We start from the raw sequence: 16709 nt of genomic DNA, 5'->3' as shown, positions 1-16709 counted from the left end.
CCCCCCTAAGAATAATCTGCGCAACAGCACAAGTGAAAACAAGACCACCTTATACTGAAGAGTTTTGAAAACATTAAAGTGACTACATTTCCCAACAGACTGCAGGGTTTGTTTGTTGGGGTTTTTGTTTTTCTTACCATCAGTCACACTGATGAAGAAGGACAACCCTTCCTGGGGTCCCACTTTCAGAGGCACTCCGATTCCAGCTTTTCTCCAGTTAAACATATCCAGGGCCTTCTCATCACCACTCACCGCTGCTTTGGCTAGCTGTACCAGGTCCCTGCAGGCAACCAAAAGGCATTTCATTTCCAGCTCCCTATTTGGCACAGAACTTTTTAATCCAGAAAAAATGGATGGGGATTCCCACTAACAAACTGTGGCAACTATTCATGATGGAGAGATCTTTCACACTCAGCTCAGCAGAGATATTGGAATCCTCAAATGTATTCAATATGATTTAATCTCTATCATGACTTAGTATTATTTCCTGCTTATAGAAGGATATTCAGGGGGGTTCCCAGTATACATCTCCCCCTTATCCGCTGTTTTGCATAACGTCGCTCATCAATAGGAGAATGTGTTCCGATTCACGTCGGTCCCGCATAGCCGTCGTTTGCAGTACTACAGTACTATACTATAAGTTGCAAACGACGGATATGCGGATCGGGAGCAATCTGAATCGGAACACGTTCCCCTATTGATGAGCGACATATGCAACAGATACGCATAGCCACGGGTGGGCTGCGGCCCACTCACTTAACATCCAGCCCCCCGCCCCCCCCCAATCCCAACTGTGTTCCCACCACAGCGCTTTCCCCACACTGCCCGGCTGGCGCTCCAGCCAGAGAGCAGGGTCGGAGCGTGGGGGCTTGCCAACCTCTGGAGCTCCAGCCATGGAGTGCGGTCAGGGGTTTGCCTTGCTCCGCTCGCCCGGCCCTCCTGACAGGGAGTGGGGTCGGAGCACAGGGGCTTCCAAGCCCCCGACCCCCATTCCCTGGCCAGAGCGGGGCAAGCCCCTGCGCCCCAACCCTGCTCTCCAGCTGGAGTGCCAGGCAAGCATAGCAGGGCAAGCCCTGAGCACCAGGGGAGTGGGTGGGGTTGCACACATTTTTACAGGGCTCCCCATTTTCCGGGAGTCCCTGGCCAGAGCGTTTATTCCCCCCACCCCTGCAAGGCCGGCTGGAGGAGGGGGAGAGGCAGCCTGATCGCTCCTACCCCTCCGCTCCCGTCATTGCATGCCCACCCAAGTGTCCCCTCCTGTCTACACCACTGGTGTACAAGCGGGTCCCCAATACAAGTCATTTCAGTATCCATCACCCTTTTCAAGAACGCAACCCCAATCTATACTGGGGACCCACTGTACATTTAAAATCATTGTATTTAGTATAAATCACATCTGTTAACATGATCACAGGCAGTCGTGCTGCCAGTCCTCTGAAATATCAACATTATTGCTTGCTGGAGTTGTGAAAGCTAGCAGCAACGGGGAAGAGAGGAAGGGGACCTGGATCCTTGCAGAGGAAAGGGAGTCAGCAGCAGGAGCTGGAAGAAGGACCTGGAACCAAAGGAAAGGCACAGAGATACCAATGGGAAAAAGAGCTTAGAAGAGTGCCGATTGGTGTGGGGGAAAGGGGGGAGAGAGAAGAGAGATGATAGTTGGAAGAAAAGAAAAGGAGAAAAGCCTGGAACCATACATGCATGAGGAAGCTGGCAGGGGAATGCGTTCAAAAGGGTGTCTGAATCTGGGGAGGAGGAAGATCTGGGACCAGAGGATGAGGAAGAAATCAGCAGGGAAGGGTGCTGGAAACAAGCCAGAAGGTGCGTGCAGTGGGATGGCAGTTGGGGGAGAAACTAGAGACTAGGCAGAAGAAGGGTGGTCTGAGAGCTAGGCTGGGAGATAGGAGGATCTGGTTGTAGGAGAGAGAGTAAGGGGCACTCATAGTGGGGTGATATAGGAGGCAGCAGGTAATTGTGCTTTGCATCTAAGGCAGATAAGCACTACTGATGGCTGGAGCAGTTAGGAGGAGCCACTACAAGGTGTGTGTGTTTGGATTTCCATGGGAACGCTGTGCAACAAACCTAATAAGAAGAAATCCCCATCCCTAAAGAGAGAGACATAGTCTAGAAGAGTTCCAACTGGGGCATTTTCACTTACTCGCCAGGAGATGGAGGCCGAAAGATACAGTGAGAAAGATACTTTCCATACTCATGTTTCAATAAAGGGGGGCCCTGCACTCGACCCCGCTGGTCCAGTCTCCATAGAACCAGGACTCCAAGCTGGAAGAATTGCAAAAAAGATAGACCTTCCTCACAAACAGATAATAATAGGAGACGAACTACTCAATGGACATTAAATAATCACTTCAGGCAATATCTTTTTCTGATAACATGGTATTTTTCTCTTATTTAGTACCTTTCATTTTTATTTTTTAATATGTAGGTAAGATTATCCCCCTTTCCGAGGTGGTGGAGACTTCAAGTGACTTTTTAAATGATGGCATTTCATTATTTATTTAAAATGAAGCTGTTTGGAAAAGTGCCTAAATTACTTCCATTCTTAATGAAAAGGACATTGCTAAGTCTGGCAGGCCTAAAATTGGACCAACCTTGTTTTGTTCTGCACATATGCACCAAGACACATGCACTTGCATGTACTCATCATACCCCATACCCTTTTTCTTCCTTGTGAGCAGTCAGGTTACTAAAACTAACAAGAATCCAGCTCTAGAACTCTTGTTAGTTTCAATCCACTGCCTATTTTCAAGGCCAAGCAGGCAAGCAAAGCAAAAGCACACATGATCAGGGAAACACAGAGTCATTATTTGTGGATTTCCCAGCACAGAAGAGAGAAATTTAGAAATGTTGCAACACTTTAAAAAAAAATAAAAAAATCAGGGTGAGTGTATAGTGAGGACTGATTCATTTTTAGGATCAGAAAGAAATTTTTAAATGACATTCTTAGAAGTTGAGAGAACCATAAGAGAAGTTAAAGAAGAAAAACACTCATTAGGTCATTAGTTATGTAGTCCACATCACAGGAGTCAATGCAAAATTGTTCCTCAGAGCCCATTTTCTAGCATTTCATCCAGTCTAGTTTTAAGTGTCTCAATCAATGGGCCTTCATTATTTCTCTTGAGAGACTGTTCCACAGTCTAATAGAGCTCACTGTCAAGTAGTTTTTTTTTTCTGATATTCAACCTAAACTTTCCCTTTAATTCCCATTATACCTGCTTGCTCCACCCAAAACCATATTTCACTCTTCTTGGCATTTTTCACCTTGTCAAATATTTGAAGACTGCTAGCATGTTTTATTATGAGCTTATGAGCTTGTGAAATTGTCAAATATTTGAAGACTGCTAGCATGTTTTATTATGAGCTTATGAAGCTTGAAATCTCCCATTCTGAAACCAGTTTACTGCCAACATTATGTAGCCATTTGAAATACAGAGCTTTTATTTACTCTCTTCTCTGTCCAAACAACATACAATTGCTTCTACCTCTCACCCTTGCCCCCAGGCCGTGCATATCAAATAAGTAACACCACTTATGGCTCTTCTTCCTTCTAGAAAAGAAGTGTCCAAAAGTGAATGCATGTTCACAAGCACTATACATGTGTGTATGATAACAAAACAGTGATCCAATTGCGCAAGCTGCATGAACTCAGTAATATGCTGCCCACAGCACCTCTCCAGTCCCATAAATATCTAAATCACAGGAACATCAAAATCTAATTAACTAAGGCCTGGTCTACACTAGGCGTTTATGTCGAAGTTAGCGCCGTTACATCGAATTAACCCTGCACCCATCCACACCGCGATGCTATTTAGTTCGACACAGAGGTCTCTTTAATTCGACTTCCGTACTCCTCCCCGACGAGGGGAGTAGCGCTAAATTCGACATGGCCATGTCGAATTAGGCTAGGTGTGGATGGAAATCGACGCTAATAGCTCCAGGAGCTATCCCACAGTGCACCACTCTGTTGACGCTCTGGACAGCAGTACGAGCTCGGATGCTCTGACCAACCACACAGGAAAAGCCCCGGGAAAATTTGAATTTGAATTCCTTTTCCTGTCTGGCCAATTTGAATCTCATTTCCTGTCTGGACATCGTGGCGAGCTCAGCAGCACTGGCAATGATGCAGAGCTCTCCAGCAGTGATGGCCGTGCAATCTCAGAATAGAAAGAGGGCCCCAGCATGGACTGATCGGGAAGTCTTGGATCTCATCGCTGTGTGGGGCGATGAGTCCGTGCTTTCCGAGCTGCGCTCCAAGAAACGGAATGCAAAGATCTATGAGAAGATCTCTAAAGACATGTCAGAGAGAGGATACAGCCGGGATGCAACGCAGTGCCGCGTGAAAATCAAGGAGCTGAGTGAGACAAGGCTACCAGAAAGAGGCAAACGGACGCTCCGGATCCCATCCCCAGACATCCCGTTTCTACGAGGCACTGCATTCCATCCTCGGTGCGGCCGCCACCACTACCCCACCACTGACCGTGGACTCTGAGGATGGGATATTGTCCACGTCCGGTTCCTCGGACATGTTAGGGGACGGGGAAGATGAGGAAGGAGATGAGGAGGACGAGGCAGTCGGCAGCGCTCACAACGCTGATTTCCCCGACAGCCAGGATCTCTTCATCACCCTTACAGAGATCCCCTACCAACTGTCCCCAGCCGTTACCCCGGACACAGAATCTGGGGAAGGATCAGCCAGTAAGTGTTGTAAACAACTAAACATTTATTTTTAACAGAACAGGAATATTAACAATTAAAAAAATGGGTTGTTCATGATTACTTTGCCCTAGGCGCTTAACGGTTCAGTCATGGGCAGTGCAACTATTGAAAAAAAATCTAGCAATGTCCGGTTTTGCATGATTGTCCTGCCCAAGCCGCTCTACTGTTTAGTCCCTGCTACTGCAGCTAGAGTAAAATGCGGTCTATATGTCCGGGGATAGAGCAGAAATCCTCCTGGGACATCTCGATGAAGCTCTCCTGGAGGTAATTGGAAAGCCGTTGCATCAGGTTCCTGGGGAGAGCGGCCTTATTGGGTCCTCCGTAGTACGACACGTTGCCGCACCACGAGACAATCAAGTACTCGGGAATCATTGCTCTGCACAGCAGGGCGGCATACAGCCCTGGTCTTTGGAGGCTTTCCCAGAGCATTCTCTCTTTCTCGCTGTCAGAGATCCTCATCAGGGTGATGTCGCTCATGGTGACCTGCTTTGAATTAGGTAGGGGAATGTTAGTGTTGGGACTGCTTGCCCGTTCCTTTACAGAACTGTAACCGCTGGTTTGCAGCCACGCGGTGGAGGCGGGAGAGGGGCAGCCTACAGGGATCGTTCCCGGGGACAACCGCGAGGGGGTGGGACAGGGGCAGAGTTCCTGCTTGCCGGATTGCTGGCAGCAGGGACTGACATTGCTTTCAATGTGAAATGAGGCCAGTGCTAATATTAAAGTTTTAAGCTGCCACAAGTCTACGGCTTACCATGTCTGCCTGCAACAGAAATTCCGTTGTGCTGCCCCGCTTCTCAAATGTGCTGTGCAAGACCCCAGGCACTGAATGCGAAGGCCAAGAATTCGACCTTGTGCTGAGTGCGCATGTGATAGGTGCTGTGCATGGTCTTGTTCACAGAGAAAGACTATGTTCTTTGTTCACAACTACATTTATCTTTCTGAGGAATTCACTCACTTTTTCCCCATTCCCACAGCCACATCTGCGACTGTCTCACAACCTAGCCTGGCATCACACTCCCAGAGGCTAGCGCAGATTAGGCGTAGGAAGAAGAGGACAAGGGAGGACATGTTCTCGGAGCTTATGGCCTGCTCCCAAGCCCAGGCAGCACAGCAGACCCAGTGGCGGGAGAACTTGTCCCAAATGCACCAAGCAAACATGGATCGGGAGGAGAGGTGGCGGCAGGAAGACCAGCAGGCGACTCAAACGCTGCTTGGACTACTGAGGGAGCAAACGGACACGCTCCGGCACCTTGTGGATGTTCTGCAGGAACGGAGGCAGGAGGACAGAGCCCCACTGCAGTCTCTCTCTAACCGCCCTCCCCCGCCACCAAGTCCCATACCCACCTCACCCAAAGTCCAAAGAAGGAGGGGCGGCAGAGTCCGTGCTAACTCTCACTCCACCTCTGCAGAGAGCACTAGTAGCAGAAGGCTCTCATTCCCCAAAATTTGACAAGTTCTTTCCTTCCCGCCTGACACAAGCCCCCGTCCAAGTTTCACCTCCCAGTTCCATGTGTAGTTGATAATAAAAAATACGTTTCTGTTAACTACTGTTTCCATCATGTTCTTTTGGAGGAGGAGGGGAAAGGCGGTTGGTAATTGGACAGGACAGTCACCTTTGGCAGGGTACATAGGCGGGGGCAGGTACAGCAGCAGGGCACATACACAGTGCAGTTACTAGTTACCCTGATCAGTCTGGGAGGTGGTTTTCGTGTTATGTGGTGGGGGGTGGGTTGCTCTGTGACTTTGTGGCGGGGGAGGGCAGTTACAGATCGTAAGTGGCGGACCTTATGCAGGATCACAGAGCCACGCAGCAGGAGATCTGTAACCGTCCTCCCCCTGCCACAAAGTCACATAGCCCCCCCATACACACAGTCCCGATCAGGAGGGGTGACAGGCTCTGTTGAAACAAGCAGCCCACCACAGCGGAGCCTGTCAATCCTTGAGTTTAGAAGCTTCATTTGCGTCACTACACTACACCCCCTCCCCACCACAGTCTGCGTCCCAGTTTTAAAAAATTCCTGCGAAAACAGTAGTAAAGAAAACGGTGTTCATTAACAAAGTAGAACTGATTTTATTTCGAAACGTGTGTTGGAAGGGGGTGAAGGGGGTATGTAACTGGAGAGGATAGTCAACATTAACTGGGTAAAGAAACGGGGGCAGGTTCAGGTTCTCTGTACACAAACTTAAAAGTCACAGGTTACCCTGCTCAGTCAGGAACCTAGCTTTCAAAGCCTCCCGGATGCACAGCGCGTCCCGCTGGGCTCTTCTAATCGCCCGGCTGTCTGGCTGTGCGTAATCAGAAGCCAGGCTATTTGCCTCAACCTCCCACCCCGCCATAAAGGTCTCCCCCTTGCTCTCACAGAGATTGTGGAGCACACAGCAAGCTGCTATAACAATGGGGATATTGGTTTCGCTGAGATCACAGCGAGTCAGTAAGCTTCTCCATCTCCCCTTGAGACGGCCAAAAGCACACTCCAACACCATTCTGCACTTGCTCAGCCGGTAGTTGAAGAGTTCTTTTTCACGGTCCAGGGCGCCAGTAGGGCTTCATGAGCCAGGGCATTAGCGGGTAGGCTGGGTCCCCGAGGATCACTATAGGCATCTCCACATCCCCAACAGTTATTTTGTGGTCCGGGAAGTAAATACCTTGCTGCAGCCGTCTAAACAGACCAGAGTTCCTGAAAACACGAGCGTCATGAACCTTGCCCGGCCATCCCACGTAGATGTTGGTAAAACGTCCCCTGTGGTCCACCAGTGCTTGCAGCACCATGGAAAAGTAGCCCTTTCTGTTAATGTACTGGCTGGCCTGGTGGTCCGGTGCCAGGATAGGGATGTGAGTTCCATCTATGGCCCCACCGCAGTTTGGGAATCCCATCGCTGCGAAGCCATCTATGATCGCCTCCACGTTTCCCAGGGTCACTATCTTTGGCAGCAGTACATCAACGATTGCCTTGGCTACTTGCATCACAACAACCCCCACGGTAGATTTGCCCACCCCAAACTGGTTCGCGACTGACCGGTAGCTGTCTGGCGTTGCAAGCTTCCAGAGGGCTATGGCCACTCGCTTCTGGACAGTCAGGGCTGCTCGCATCCGGGTGTCATTGCGCTTGAGGGCAGGGGACAGCAACTCACAAAGTTCCAGGAAAGTTCCCTTCCGCATGCGAAAGTTTCGCAGCCACTGGGATTCATCCCAGACCTGCAGCACTATGCGGTCCCACCACTCAGTGCTTGTTTCCCGTGCCCAGAATCGCCGTTCCACGGCATCAACATGACCCATTGCCACCGTGATGTCCTCGGCGCTGGGTCCCGTGCTTTCTGAGAGGTCTGTGCTACTCTCAGACTTCAGGCCCTCACCGCGGTGCCGTAGCCTCCTCACCTGACTTATCTGCATCTGCCTCAGGGAAAGGTGGATGATAAGCTGCGAGGCGTTGAGAGCGGCCACAACTGCAGCGATGGTCGCAGCGTGCTCCATGCTCGCAGTGCTGTGGCGTCCGCGCTGTCACTGACTAGAAAAGTGCATGAACTGATTTCCCACAGGCGCTTTCAGGGAGGGAGGGCGGGAGTGACGGACGGATGACAACAGTTACCCAAAAGCACCCTGGACACATTTTTTTACCCAGAAGGCTTTTGCGGCTCCACCCAGAATTCCAATGGGCAGCGGGGACTGCGGGAACTGTGGGATAGCTTACCACAGTGCACCGCTTCGAATGTCGACGCTTTCCCCGTTACTGTGGACTCACAAAGTCGAATTACTGTCCTTAGTGTGGACACACACGTTCGACTTTGCAATATCGATTCCAAAAATTCGATTTAAGTAAAATCGAACTACTCTCGTAGTGTAGACATGGCCTAATTTAAATCAAATGCTTGCCATTGCAAGATTTAACAATGACAAAGTTGTTGGGCCCTAATTCTGACACAGCTTTCTGAAGATATGCATTTTAACAAAACATACCCCTTTATCAGAGAAAATATATTAGCTTCTAAACAAGAGAGCCAACAGTTGATAAACAAAATAAGTCTGAGTTGCTGGTTCTGTTTCGACCAAGAATACAGGCAGACATAATGATTCAAGTACAGGTACTGTGCTGAACCTCAGACCCTGGGCCCAGTTTTTGCAAATTGGCAAAGAGTTGAAATTGAGAAGAATTCTGCAGTCTGAAGCACTCCAGTTTTGGATACCTATCAATTTCAACCCTCTGCTGAGTGGAAAAATGAAGCAAACAGAGAAGCAGAGGAACAATGTAGCATGACATGTACATTCACAATCCCCAAAAGCTGACTTATGATACCAGCTTTGCAGCTGGAATTTTAAGATTATTTATTATTTCTATTATGGTAGTACCTGGCGTGCCCAGTTGCAATTGGGGGCCCACTCTGCTAGGCAATGAACAAAAACAGAATAAAAAAGTATAATTTAAACTGCAATCTCATTTCATTAAGACAAATTACAGTGAAGGGTTGTAACAATGCTGGCTCTGGTGGGACCCAACTGAGAGTACCAATTCAGGACAAATTGCTTAAAGCAGGGCAGTTACAGCCCAAGCTGGAGTTCCTTTACTATTAAGGCAAACCAAACCAGCCAAACAGAGAGGACTTCGGTTTTACCCCACTGGCTTACCATAAGTCATACAAGCAATTCCCTTAGACACTCCAGTTTCCCAGTATCACCATTAGTGCCATTCGTTATGGAGTTGAATGGCTATGAAAACCAATATCCCAGTGAACGAAAAAAGGTTTTCACGATCCCAAAGGACCAGGCCCCAGACCCAGGTCAATATACAAATTAGACCTTACCCACAAATCACATGGTTGCCAATTCTTTAGAATCTAAAATCTAAAGGTTTATACATACAGTAATAGCAAAGTTCTTGATTCAGGCTTATAGCAGTGATAGAATAAACTGCAGGTTCAAATCAAATCTCTGGAGTACATCCACAGCTGGGATGGGTCATTCAGTCCTTTGTTCAGAGTTTCAGTTTGTAGCAAAGTCTCTCCAGAAGTAAAAAGCAGGACTGAAGAGAAGATGAGGCATAAGCCTTTTAGTCTCCTCCAAGTGTAAGAACACTTCTTTCATAGAATATCAGGGTTGGAAGGGACCTCAGGAGGTCATCTAGTCCAACCCCCTGCTCAAAGCAGGACCAATCCCCAGACAGATTTTTGCCCCAGATCCCTAAATGGCCCCCTCAAGGATTGAACTCACAAGCCTGGGTTTAGCAGGCCAATGCTCAAACCACTGAGCTATCCCTCCTCTTACTGTGGAAAATTACAGCAAAAATGGAATTTGGGATCACATGGGCAAGTCACATGTCCATGCATGACTTAGTTCTTTACAGGCAGCAGCCATTGCTATCTTGACCATCCCCAGGTAGACTTCTTATGTGGATTGGAGTCTTCCAAGATCCCTTGTCTTGGCATCTGAAGAAGTGAGGTTCTTACCCACGAAAGCTTATGCTCCCAATACTTCTGTTAGTCTTAAAGGTGCCACAGGACCCTCTGTTGCTTGTCAGTTAAGTGTTTCTTGACTGGGCACTTAATTTGCAAATTCCTTTCTCAAGAAGCTGACCAAATGCTTTACTAAGGCCTCGGCTACACTTGCAAGTTGTAGCGCTGTAAAGCCGCCCCCAGCACTGTAACTCACTTCCCATCCACACTGGCAAGGCATTTGCAGCGCTGTATCTCCGTGGTTGCAGTGCTGCATGTACTCCATGTCCCCAAGAGGAATAGCGTGTATTGCGCTGCTGTGCCAGTGTGGCCGCCCAATGCGCTGTGACTGGTCTCCAGAAGTATTCGGCAGTATCCCACAATGCCTGTTCTAGCCACTCTGGTCATCAGTTCACCAACCATGTGACCCACCCTTTACATTCCCCGGGGATTTGAAAAATCCCCTTCCTGTTTGCTCAGCCCGGCGTGGCGTGGAGTGCTATCAGCGAATCTTTCCAGGTGACCATGCCTCCACACGCCAAACGAACCCCAGCATGGAGCAATGGTGAGTTGCTGGACCTCATCAGTGTTTGGGGGGAGGAAGCTGTCCAGTCCCAGCTGCGCTCCAGCCATAGGAATTACGATACCTTCGGCAAGGTATCCAAGGACGTGATGGAAAGGGGTCATGACCAGGACGCTCTGCAGTGCAGGATTAAAGTGAAGGAGCTGCGGAGTGTCTACTGCAAAGCCCGCGACGCAAACGGCCGTTCGGGTGCTCCCCCCGCGACCGGCCGATTCTACAAAGAGTTGGATGCGATACTTGGGGTTAACCCCACCTCCACTCCGAGCACCACCACGGACACTTCAGAGCCTTGCTTCCCAGGTCACCCTCAGCAGCGAAATATCGTTCAGGACAAACTCCTGTGGAAAATGTTGGACAGTGTTGAGTGTAGGTGCCCCCTGCAGCTGTTGGCTCTCCTCAAGGCACAGAAACCCAGAGAACAGTGCAGCCCTGAAACAATCAGTCCCCCTTACTCACCATTTTGAGGCTCCCATAGGATATGTGTGCTCTGTTTCGGACAGGAAAATTATGCTATTGTGTAGACTCTGTGTGTTTTCTACTCCTTAAGTGCGGGGGGGAATCATTACTCTGTCTGGTATAAACAATGCTGCCTCTGTTAAATGTTGCATTTTGCCTATACAGCTGCATCAACCTTGAGACCTCAGCCGTCCCTCTTATCGCCTGCTCAGAGACTGCAAAGACTCAGGAAGAGACCGCGAAAAAGCAAAGACGACATGCTGCAAGAAGTGATGTGGCAATCTATTAAAGAGAATGAGAAAGCACAGAACTGGAGGAAAACGCAGCGCGCCGGCAGCAAAGCATGGAGCACTGGCAGCAAAGCATGCATCGGCTCATAAGCATCCTGGAACACCAAGCAGACGCTATCCAGGAGCTCATAGCCATGCAGAAGGAGCAATACCCCAAGCGCAAACGCCACATCCCCCCTACAGCCCTTGTCCCAAAACTCTTTCCGTTGTGCCCCACTGTCACCTCCAACCCACTTTCCCCAACTTCTGTGTTCTTCACACCATCAGCTGCCTCCAACACCAGTATCGTCACCACCCAGCCCTGAAAACCACGACCCTTACCCTCTGCACGCAACCCCCATCACCATGCAGTATAGCTGTCCTGAAGTGCAGCACTTACTGCACAGCACACCAGACAGGAAATACACGAATCTGTGATTGTACCGTTCCCCACTCCACCCCCTTGTTTCTTTTCAATAAATGGATTTTTTGGCTTTGAAAACATTCTTTATTATTGCATAAAGTAAAAGACTCCTTAGCCCAGGAAATAAACAGGCACTGCAAGTCTGCTTAGCAAACACTGAATCCTAAAGATTGGAACTACTGCACTTCACTCCCGTGCAGGGCACCAGATATCACTGCTGGTTTTCAGCCTCAAATTGCTCCCTCAAGGCATCCCTAATCCTTGCAGCCTCGCGCTGGGCCCCTCTAATAGCCCTGCACTCTGGCTGTGCAAATTCAGCCTCCAGGCATTCAACCTCGGAGGTCCATGCCTGAGTGAAGCTTTCACCCTTCCCTTCACAAATATTATGGAGGGCACAGCACGCGGATATAACCACAGGGATGCTGTTTTCGGCCAAGTCCAGCTTCCCATACAGAGATCACCAGCAGCCCTTTAAACGGCCAAAGGCACACTTCACAGTCATTCAGCACCGGCTCAGCCCGTAGTTGAACCGTTCCTTGCTGCTGTCAAGGCTCCCTGTGTAGGGTTTCATGAGCCACGGCATTAACGGGTAAGCGGGATCTCCAAGGATCACAATGGGCATTTCAACTTCCCCTACCGTGATCTTCCACTCTGGGAAAAAAGTCCCGGCCTGCATCTTCCTCAGCAGCCAAGTGTTCCGAAAGATGCGTGCGTCATGCACCTTTCCGGGCCAGCCTGTGTTAATGTCAATGAAACGCCCACGGTGATCCACAAGCGCCTGGAGAACCATAGACCCCTTCCGATTAACGTACTCGGATCCTAGGTGGGGTGGTGCCAGAATAGGAATGTGCGTCCCATCTATCGCCCCTCCACAGTTAGGGAACCCCATTTGTGCAAAGTCATCCACTATTTCCTGCACTTTACCCAGAGTCACGGTTCTTCTGAGTAGGATGAGATTAATGGCCCTGCAAACTTGCATCAACACGATTCCAACGGTTGACTTTCCCACTCCAAACTGGTTTGCGACTAACCGGTAGCTGTCTGGAGTTGCCAGTTTCCAGACTGCAGAAGCCACCCGCTTCTCCACTGGCAGGGCAGCTCTCAATCTCGTGTCCTTGCGCCGCAGGGTGGGGGCAAGCTCCTCACACAGTCCCATGAAAGTGGCTTTTCTCATCCGAAAGTTCTGCAGCCATTGCTCATCATCCCAGACTCCCACTACTCGGTGCTTGTTTCCCAAGCACAAAAGCGGCATACCACGGTGCTGAGCATGTCTGTGAATGCCACAAGCAATTTCGTGTCATACGCGTTACGCGGCTCGATAGCATCATCGGACTCCTCACCCTCACTGTCACTTTGGATCTTAAGGAATAGTTCAACAGCCAAACGTGACGTGCTGGTGAGATAAGTCAGCATACGCCTCAGCAGTTTGGGCTCCATTTCCCGCAGACAACAGATCGCGCTGCACAGAAACTGTAGAAAAATGGCGCCAAAGGTGGACGGAAACAAAGGGATTTCTGGGATGCGAAGCGATGCATCATGGGGCGTTGGGACAGGAACCAGAATGCCCCGCACCCACGCCCGCTTCCCACAACCCATGGCGCCAGAATGGGAAGAGGTGCTCTGTGGGATAGCTGCCCATAATGCACCGCTCCCAATGGCACAGCAAATGCGGCCACGACAGTGCGCTGGGCAGCTGTCAGTGTGGACAGACTGCAGTGCTTTCCCTACTCAGCTGTACGAAGTCAGGTTTAACTCACAGCGCTGTACATCTGCAAGTGTAGCCAAGGCCCAAGGCTACTTTAGAATCAAAAGACATTGATATACAAGTACATAGCCAATATTCATAACTTCAACTACAAAAATGATATACACATACAGATAGTATAATTATAATCAACAAATCATAATCTTTCTATAGACACCTTACACAATAACCTTTGTACAATGTTTGCTGCGAATATAACACAGTGGTTGCAACAATGATCTATACGGTCACAGGTTATGTCAGTAACGTCACAAGGGTTATTAGTATTTATTCTTTTTTCTTTAATATACTGTAAGTGAATTTAGTCGTCATGAAAATGAAAGATTAGTAGTACTTGTATGAAGCATAGCACAGCACTTCCACATAGCTCTTCCAACGCATCTCACCTAAGGTCCGGCATATAGCATGGTTCTGAAGCCACAAAAGTGACCATATAATTCTCCTCTTATCTTTACGTTATCAGAATCTAAGCTTTAATTTTTAAAAACAAAATCAATACCTTTTGCATGCTTTTCATTGAAAATATTATCCAAATGTTTACCAATGCAGTGGTGTCTGTTCAAGTGTACAGAGAACCCAAAACAGTAGCTGTAAAACTGTGGCTCTCAAATGGTGTCTGTGGACCACTGGTGGTTCAGAGTTCTGGCTGGTGGTGTCTGCTAAGTGAAAACATAGAATCATAGAATATCAGAGTTGGAAGGGACCTCAAGAGGTCATCTAGTCCAACCCCCTGCTCAAAGCAGGACCAATTCCCAGCTAAATCATCCCAGCCAGGGCTTTGTCAAGCCGGGCCTTAAAAACCTCCAAGGAAGGAGACTCCACCACCTCCCTAGGTAACGCATTCCAGTGTTTCACCACCCTCCTAGTGAAATAGTTTTTCCTGATATCCAACCTGGACCTCCCCCACTGCAACTTGAGACCATTGCTCCTTGTTCTGTCATCTGCCACCACTGAGAACAGCCGAGCTCCATCCTCTTTGGAACCCCCCTTCAGGTAGTTGAAGGCTGCTATCAAATCCCCCCTCATTCTTCTCTTCTGGAGACTAAACAATCCCAGTTCCCTCAGCCTCTCCTCATAAGTCATGTGCTCCAGACCCCTAATCATTTTTGTTGCCCTCCGCTGGACTCTTTCCAATTTTTCCACATCCTTCTTGTAGTGTGGGGCCCAAAACTGGACACAGTATTCCAGATGAGGCCTCACCAATGTCGAATAAAGGGGAACGATCACGTTCCTTGATCTGCTGGCAATGCCCCTACTTATACAGCCCAAAATGCCGTTAGCCTTCTTGGCAACAAGAGCACACTGTTGACTCATATCCAGCTTCTCATCCACTGTGACCCCTAGGTCCTTTTCTGCAGAACTGCTACCTAGCCATTCGGTCCCTAGTCTGTAGCAGTGCAGGGGATTCTTCCGTCCTAAGTGCAGGACTCTGCACTTGTCCTTGTTGAACCTCATCAGGTTTTTTTCGGCCCAATCTTCTAATTTGTCTAGGTCCCTCTGTATCCGATCCCTACCCTCTAGTGTATCTACCACGCCTCCTAGTTTAGTGTCATCTGCAAACTTGCTGAGAGTGCAGTCCACACCATCCTCCAGATCATTAATAAAGATATTAAACAAAACCGGCCCCAGGACCGACCCTTGGGGCACTCCGCTTGAAACCGGCTGCCAACTAGACATGGAGCCATTGATCACTACCCGTTGAGCCCGACGATCTAGCCAGCTTTCTATCCACCTTACAGTCCATTCATCCAGCCCATACTTCTTTAACTTGGCGGCAAGAATACTGTGGGAGACCGTATCAAAAGCTTTGCTAAAGTCAAGGAATAACACATCCACTGCTTTCCCCTCATCCACAGAACCACTTATCTCATCATAGAAGGCAATTAGGTTAGTCAGGCACGACTTCCCCTTCGTGAATCCATGCTGACTGTTCCTGATCACTTTCCTCTCCTCTAAATGTTTCATAATTGATTCCTTGAGGACCTGCTCCATGATTTTTCCAGGGACTGAGGTGAGGCTGACTGGCCTGTAGTTCCCCGGATCCTCCTTCTTCCCTTTTTTAAAGATGGGCACTACATTAGCCTTTTTCCAGTCATCTGGGACCTCCCCTGATTGCCATGAGTTTTCAAAAATAATGGCTAATGGCTCTGCAATCTCACCCGCCAACTCCTTTAGCACCCTCGGATGCAGCGCATCCGGCCCCATGGACTTGTGCACGTCCAGTTTTTCTAAATAGTCCCGAACCACTTCTTTCTCCACAGAGGGTTGGTCACCTTCTCCCCATGCTGTACTGCCCAGTGCAGCAATCTGGGAGCTGACCTTGTGCGTGAAGACAGAGGCAAAAAAATCATTGAGTACATTAGCTTTTTCCACATCCTCGGTCACTAGGTTGCCTCCCTCATTCAGTAATCACATGTTGCTGGTTCTACTTTCTTTTTTCCACCCCCAACTGCTTCTATAAGCAACCAAGTGCCTCGTTATAAAGGGGAGCCTGGATGCGCATAAAAACAGCTGGAAATTACTCCCATATATATCCTGAGTTGAGGTCATCTTTCTGCTCGACAACTAGACACACCTTATTTTCAAGTCAGATTGCTCCTTCCACCCCTAAAAAAGCTCACTACACCTTCAATGTTTTAGTAACATCAAGGATGAAATGGGGAAGTGTAATGGGCATAAAATTGCATAAGATTCATGACTCTCACTTCATGACCAGACTTTTATCCTTCAAAGCACACTTTTCCCCCTTTCCTTTATGCCACCCAATAAATGGGTTTATCCACTGTAATAAACCCAGACTCCATTCATGTTCTATTGATTCGGGTCTCTTCATGTATCTGATTGTGCCCTGATGGTTTACTTCAAAGCTCCACACGAGAATAAAAGAGAGCCAAAAACGGCTAAAAATATTTTTTCCCCCCAAACGTTTACTAGAGAGAGAATTTTTTTCTTTTCATAGTGTAATGTCAAGTTAATCTTTGCTCCCCAACTACTAGCAAAGCCTGGAATCTGAAACTAAATTGTCTTATTAGCCTCTGCCTGGGGGTAAATATTTGT

General features: G+C 48.6%; 1 protein-coding gene across 23 annotated transcripts in view; it reads right to left on the bottom strand.

Annotated features, from left to right (window-relative positions):
* Positions 1-16709, bottom strand: part of IFT140 (intraflagellar transport 140) — a 248755-nt gene that overhangs the window by 201416 nt on the left and 30630 nt on the right. For 14 of the 23 annotated variants that reach the window (XM_065558612.1, XM_065558607.1, XM_065558616.1 and 11 more), the window contains 2 exons: positions 2156-2277; positions 138-280 (listed from right to left, as the gene is read on the bottom strand). The exons of 3 other annotated variants lie outside the window; for them this stretch is intronic. In XM_065558612.1, the coding sequence (XP_065414684.1) occupies positions 138-280; positions 2156-2277 (265 nt within the window). The remainder of the gene's footprint in view (positions 1-137; positions 281-2155; positions 2278-16709) is intronic. 6 more of the 23 variants (XM_065558620.1, XM_065558624.1, XM_065558623.1 and 3 more) reach the window with 1 other exon arrangement.

Source organism: Chrysemys picta, chromosome 10, assembly GCF_011386835.1.
Source record: "Chrysemys picta bellii isolate R12L10 chromosome 10, ASM1138683v2, whole genome shotgun sequence".
NCBI classification, from domain to species: Eukaryota; Metazoa; Chordata; order Testudines; family Emydidae; genus Chrysemys; species Chrysemys picta.
The sequence above is the reverse complement of the archived record's forward strand: the minus strand, read 5'-3'. Positions and strand labels throughout refer to the sequence as shown.